The 5,280-nt window shown below is 52.1% G+C and overlaps 1 protein-coding gene across 1 annotated transcript; it reads left to right on the top strand.

Moving 5' to 3' along the window:
- The first annotated feature begins 3,200 nt into the window (after positions 1-3,200).
- On the top strand, positions 3,201-4,592 carry Erich4 (glutamate rich 4). The gene is made up of 2 exons (XM_004648467.2): positions 3,201-3,430; positions 3,902-4,592. The coding sequence occupies exons 1-2, from the start codon at positions 3,257-3,259 to the stop codon at positions 4,127-4,129; spliced, it is 402 nt and encodes a 133-aa protein (XP_004648524.1). The 5' UTR covers positions 3,201-3,256; the 3' UTR covers positions 4,130-4,592.
- The last annotated feature ends 688 nt before the right edge of the window (positions 4,593-5,280 follow it).

The following is a 5,280-nucleotide window of genomic DNA, read 5'->3' as shown; positions in this document are numbered from 1 at the left end:
TGCTGACATGGTACATTTGGAATTATCCGACAAAGTCCTTGAAGTAGCTATTTAAAAATGTTTCCAAAAAATAAGGACAAGCCCTGGGGCGGTAGCCCGGTGGTAGAGTGCTTGCCGTGTACGCACAAGGTTCTGAGTTTGATCCCCAGCGCCACGGAAATAAAAACAAAAGCTACCTCGGAGTCACCCAGTCAGCACCTGTTGGTCTCTCATCTTTACTGCCTCCTCTAGGATGCAGAAACTTGAGAAGGGAGATGGAGCCAGGCTGGAAGCTCAGAAAAAGTTACAGAGAGGCTCTAGAGCACTGCTGCACCCACAGATCTCGATGTGGAGTCTTTCTTTTTGTTTTTTGGCGGAACAGGGGATTGAACTCAGGCCCTTGTGCTTGCCAGAGAAGCGCTTAGTCTACTGAGCCATCTCCCTGGCCTCAATGTCTTTGGATGGAGTTATTTATTTATTCCGCAGATACTGACTGCCACAGGGTGACAGCTCTGTTCTGAGGTTACGCTGGTGAAGAGGAAAGAGCCAGCTTGTGCTACAGAAGTCAGCCTGCCAGGCAGGGGAAGGATGGATAAGCAACGAGAGTATGAACAAGATGATTTCAGGCAGGGTTTGATTAGAAGTAGATAAAAACAGGCACTGTAACAGGGAGTGTCTGCGGCATAGGGCCGTCGGCAAAAGCCTCTCTGAAGAGGTGACAGTGAAGTGGAAGTGAAGATGAGGAAACAGCCATTCAGAGTTCTCGGGGAGGAGTCCTGGGCAGAGGCAGCATCTAATGCCAAGGTCCTGGGGGCAGCCAGCTTAGAGAGAGAAGCAGGAGACTGGTTCAGAGAGGTGGGCAGGCGGTAGGATTTTATTCTGTTCCAGTGGGAAGAGGGGAGTGTCAATATTTGAATTACATTTTGAATTTTTTTTTTTTTTAAAGCTACTTGCTATGTGGTTCAACCTGGTCTTGAACTCACTGTGTGGCCTTGAACTTTCAGGGAGCCTCCTGCCTCAGCCTCTCATGCGCTTGGGATTACAGGCATGTGCCACCACACCTGTCCAAAAAGATCATTTCTGCCAGGTGAAAAATGAATCTTAGAGGACAAGGTGGATGCAGGAAACCAGTAAGGAGGCCATCGCAATAGCCAGGCTGTAGATGAACAGGAACGGGCAGTGATGACGAAGGCGGGAGCGCCAGCCTCAGGAACTGAAAAGATCCTGTTGTCGCCGGTGGACACAGAGGAATACAGGAAGCAGCAGGTCTGGGAGGGTGGGATGCTAGGCAGAAGGACCTCACCCCAGGTATCCATGTCCCTGGAACCTGTGGCCCTATTGATTTATATAGTGAAACGGACTTTTCCAGACGTGCTGAAGTTAAAAATCTTGGGATATGAGGATTATCATGGATAACTGTGTAGGGACCGTGTACTCACAAGAAGGCGAGGGGGTCAGGCCCTGTGGGAGACTGGACGACGGTGAAAGGTCAGCGTGATCTGAGGAAGGTGCCATGAGCTAAGGAAAGCTGTGGCTGCTAGAGGCTGGGAAAGACTGGGAAGTAGACGGTGCCCTACAGCCCACAGGAGGAAGTAGCCTGCGTGCCTGTTAGACTTCTGACCTCCACAGCTACATGCACAAGGGTCACTTTTTTTTTTTTTTTTCTGGCGGTACCAGAAACAGAACTTGGGACCTTGCGCTTGCCAGGCAGGCGCTTCTGCTGCTGAGCTATCTCCCTGGCCTGATAACATTTGCTTTAAGATTCAGCAATCATGGTAGTTTTTTTCTTTCTTTTTTAATGTATTTAGTACAGGGTCTCATTACACAGACAGGACTCGTAATGATCCTCCTGTTTTCAGTCTCCCAAGTGCTGGGATTACAGGCATGTGCCACCCATGGTAGTTTCTTAGAGTCTCAGCAGGAACTGAATCCCACGCAGTAGCTCCTGATTGAGAGGTCTGTATTGGCCATGTGATTTTGAGATTCATGAGATGTACTCATGGAGCAGCTGAGCTAGGGACTGGAGCTCAAGATAGTCGGGAACCCGCTGGGCTTGGGAGAGGCAGAGAGACTGGAAGCTCTCCCAGCCTCTTGCACATCAGGGCCACCCTGTTACTGTTTGTGTCTAGGTGTCCCAAGCCTCATGCAGTCCTGGGGCGGCTTCTGGAGCTTGCGATTCATTACTGTGGGTGTGGATGCTGCACCTGCCCTGGGGCAGGTAATTTTCCTTATAACATAAGGTGGGAAGAGAAGCTAGCTGCTTGAGCTGCTGCTACCCCTCTCTTTTACGCTTTTGCTCCTTGCCACTGGCCTGAAAGGTTGCTTTCTGCTGTGTGCTGCTCTGCCTGGACCCCGCTGAATATGGATGAAACCTCCAGTAACTGTGAGCCAAATAGACCTTTCCTTCCTTCATTTTGAGTGTCAGGTATTTGTCCCAGCAATGAGAGAAGAGTAACTAAGACACACCCTGACATTGCTAACAGCCATGACAGGTGCAGGCTCAGTGGACCTGGCCACTGCACGCTAGCCTGCAGCCTGGACAGCGGGGCACACTGGTGAGAGGCCCTGGGATGCAGGCAAACCTCAGGTCAAGTGGAGAAAGTTCAGCCGAGGAGTCTGAGGAGGGGCTGGTGGGGCAGCAGGACCCTGGAGAGGCAAGGAGAAGGGAAGCTGGGCAGCTGCATGTTATAACCTGACCAAAGCGCTGCCATCCTGTTCTGTATACGCCGTCTTAGTGAACCATGTCAGCTGCTGTAAAATGTGCCTATCTCACAAAACCTCTGTTTCTGCAAGCCGTCGCTGTAAGCCCTCACCCCACCCTCGAATTCCAAGAACTTCTCCAGACCCCTAACCATATCTAGTCTCAGCAGCTGCTATGTCTCCTTGAACTCCGAGTTGTACCCCGCCTGCTTTGTGGTTTTAAGTTTTATAAACCCCACGCTGCCCCCCTTTGGTGCGCACTTAGGCACTTTGTGCTGGGTGTTGCCGCTGGTTACCAGCTAAAATAAAGAGCTTTTTAAACCTCGTTTTTGAGTTACAACACTGCAGACAGCAGCACCTGTGAGGGGCAGGCCTGAGAAGAGGCAGGAGAGTGGAGTTTGGCCTCCACAGGGGCAGAGGTTGGAAGAAATAAAAGAGCGGCCAGCTGATTCTAAGTGAAGTATGGACTTTGGGATGCATCTGCCTGGTCCCCTTCGTTGCCCTCCCCCCAGCTCCCAGGGAACTGGGTCACCCTGGACCTTGCTACTTCCTGGTTCTGGAGGCTGGGGATGAGACAATGGAGCTGTGGAAGCAGCTGAAGCAGGCTGGACTGGAGCCCCCAGGACTGGGCCCACCCCCTCGGGCCCTGAGGGCGGCCCCTCCAGAGGAGAGCCCTGACCAGACCCTCATGTCCACAGGGGTGAGTCTTGGAGGCGCCAGCGAGAGCCTGCTGTGGATCTGGCAGGAGCTGGTGAGTGAGGGGCTCGGAGAGGCAAGGGAGGAGAGAGAATGGATGAATGAATGGAAATCCAAAGGGCTAGAGATGGAAAGACAGAAACCAGGAGGAACAGAGAAATAGAGGTGGGGACAGAGTGAGGGACAGAAATGGAGACTGAGACTCAGAGCCGGGTAGAAATCAGACTGAGAACATGCCTACAGACAGAGTCAAACTGAATTTGAGCTAGGGAAAGGGCAGAGAAATGGTGAAACAGAAACAGAGACAGACAGGAAGACAGGACATAGGAAGACGAAGAAACAGAGAAAGAATGAGGGAGAGAATGGAGAGACGCAGGCGTGCTCCTGAGATACCCCGGCAGGTGCGCGCTGAGGCCCCTGCCCTGGGGCTGCAGGGCCAGGCCCTGAGCTGGAATCAGCTCCCATCCAGGGCCTGCTGGCCCCTTCCCCCTCTGGGTGGCGGCTGTGACATCCCTCTTTCCCTCAGGGAAACCTGCGCCGAGTGGATGTCCAGCTGCTAGGCCAGCTGTGCAGCCTGGGCCTGGAGATGGGTGCCCTTCGGGAGGAACTGGTCACCATCCTGGAAGAGGAGCAGGTGGAGAGCAGCGACTTTGAGGAAGAGGAGGAGGAAGAGGCCCAGGAGAAGCAGGAGGAGGAGCACTCTGGGCCCTCCGGGCCAGCCCCTCGCCTCCCCGACTTTGAGATAACTATCTGAGTGCACTTTGAGGTGCACACGCTTGCAAGAGAGAAACGAGATTTACAGGTCAAATCAGATTTGGAATCAACTTGCTCGCTGGCAAGCGCCTTCTCTGAGGATGTCTGAGACGCAGGCGTTGGCCCTGCGCTGCGGGCTGTGGGCGCAGCGGTTGGCAGATGGCCAGGCAAATGCCCAAGAGCCTGTGGTGTGGGGGAGCCGCAGAGATCTTCACAGATGGGTTGAAGATCAACACTGCCTGTGGGGTGGCTGCCAGCCCCGGGTGGCCATGGAGCGCTGGCAACATTGGAGAGCCCGGATGGAGATGTCTTGTGACTGTAACCTACACACCAGATTTCCAAGGCCAGTATGGTACAGGACAAGAATCTCCGTGATTTAAACAATTGATTACGTGGTGAACTGACATTTTTAATTTATTGATATCAATATTACTGAAATTAAACTTGCGTGTTAAGTTTTTATTTTGGTGAAACATGCAGAACATATAAAATGGATTATTTTTAACCATGTTAACTCTGCAGTTCAGTGACATTAGTTACGTTCACGTTGTTATGGAACCGTCACTGCCACCATCTCCAGAACTTTTCTTTTTAAATTTTTTTTTCCTTCTTCCCTCCCTCCCTCCCTCTCTCCCTCCCTCCCTCCGTCCCTTCCTTCTTTCCTTCCTTCCTTCCTTCCTTCCTTCCTTCCTTCCTTCCTTCCTTCCTTCCTTCCAACCAGGGTCTCCCTATGCAGCAGGCTGGCCCCAGCTGGTCTTGAACTCATGATGATCCTCCTGCCTCAGCTTCCCGAGTGCTGGGATTACAGGGGTGCACCACCACATAATTTGGTTTCCTGAGACAAGCTTTTACTCAGTGAGGCCAGTTTAGGCTGGCCTCACTGTGTAGCTCAGGCTGGCCTGAGACTTACAGCAATCCTCCTGCCTCAGTCTCCTGAGTGCTGGGATTACAGCTGTATGTCACCACACCCTGAAATCCTCAGAACTCCTATCCTACAAAATTGAAACTTTGTCCCCATTAAGAAATAACTCCCCATTGCACGCCTCCACCCCCACTTCCCTACGCCACTATTTACTCTCTGTGTCTCTATGAATTTAACTACTATAGTACTCATTTGTCCTTTTCAGGAGGTGGGGACCGAGGATTGCACCA

Source organism: Octodon degus, unplaced genomic scaffold (assembly GCF_000260255.1).
Source record: "Octodon degus isolate 3935 unplaced genomic scaffold, OctDeg1.0 scaffold00418, whole genome shotgun sequence".
In the NCBI taxonomy this organism is placed as follows: Eukaryota; Metazoa; Chordata; class Mammalia; order Rodentia; family Octodontidae; genus Octodon; species Octodon degus.
The sequence above is the reverse complement of the archived record's forward strand: the minus strand, read 5'-3'. Positions and strand labels throughout refer to the sequence as shown.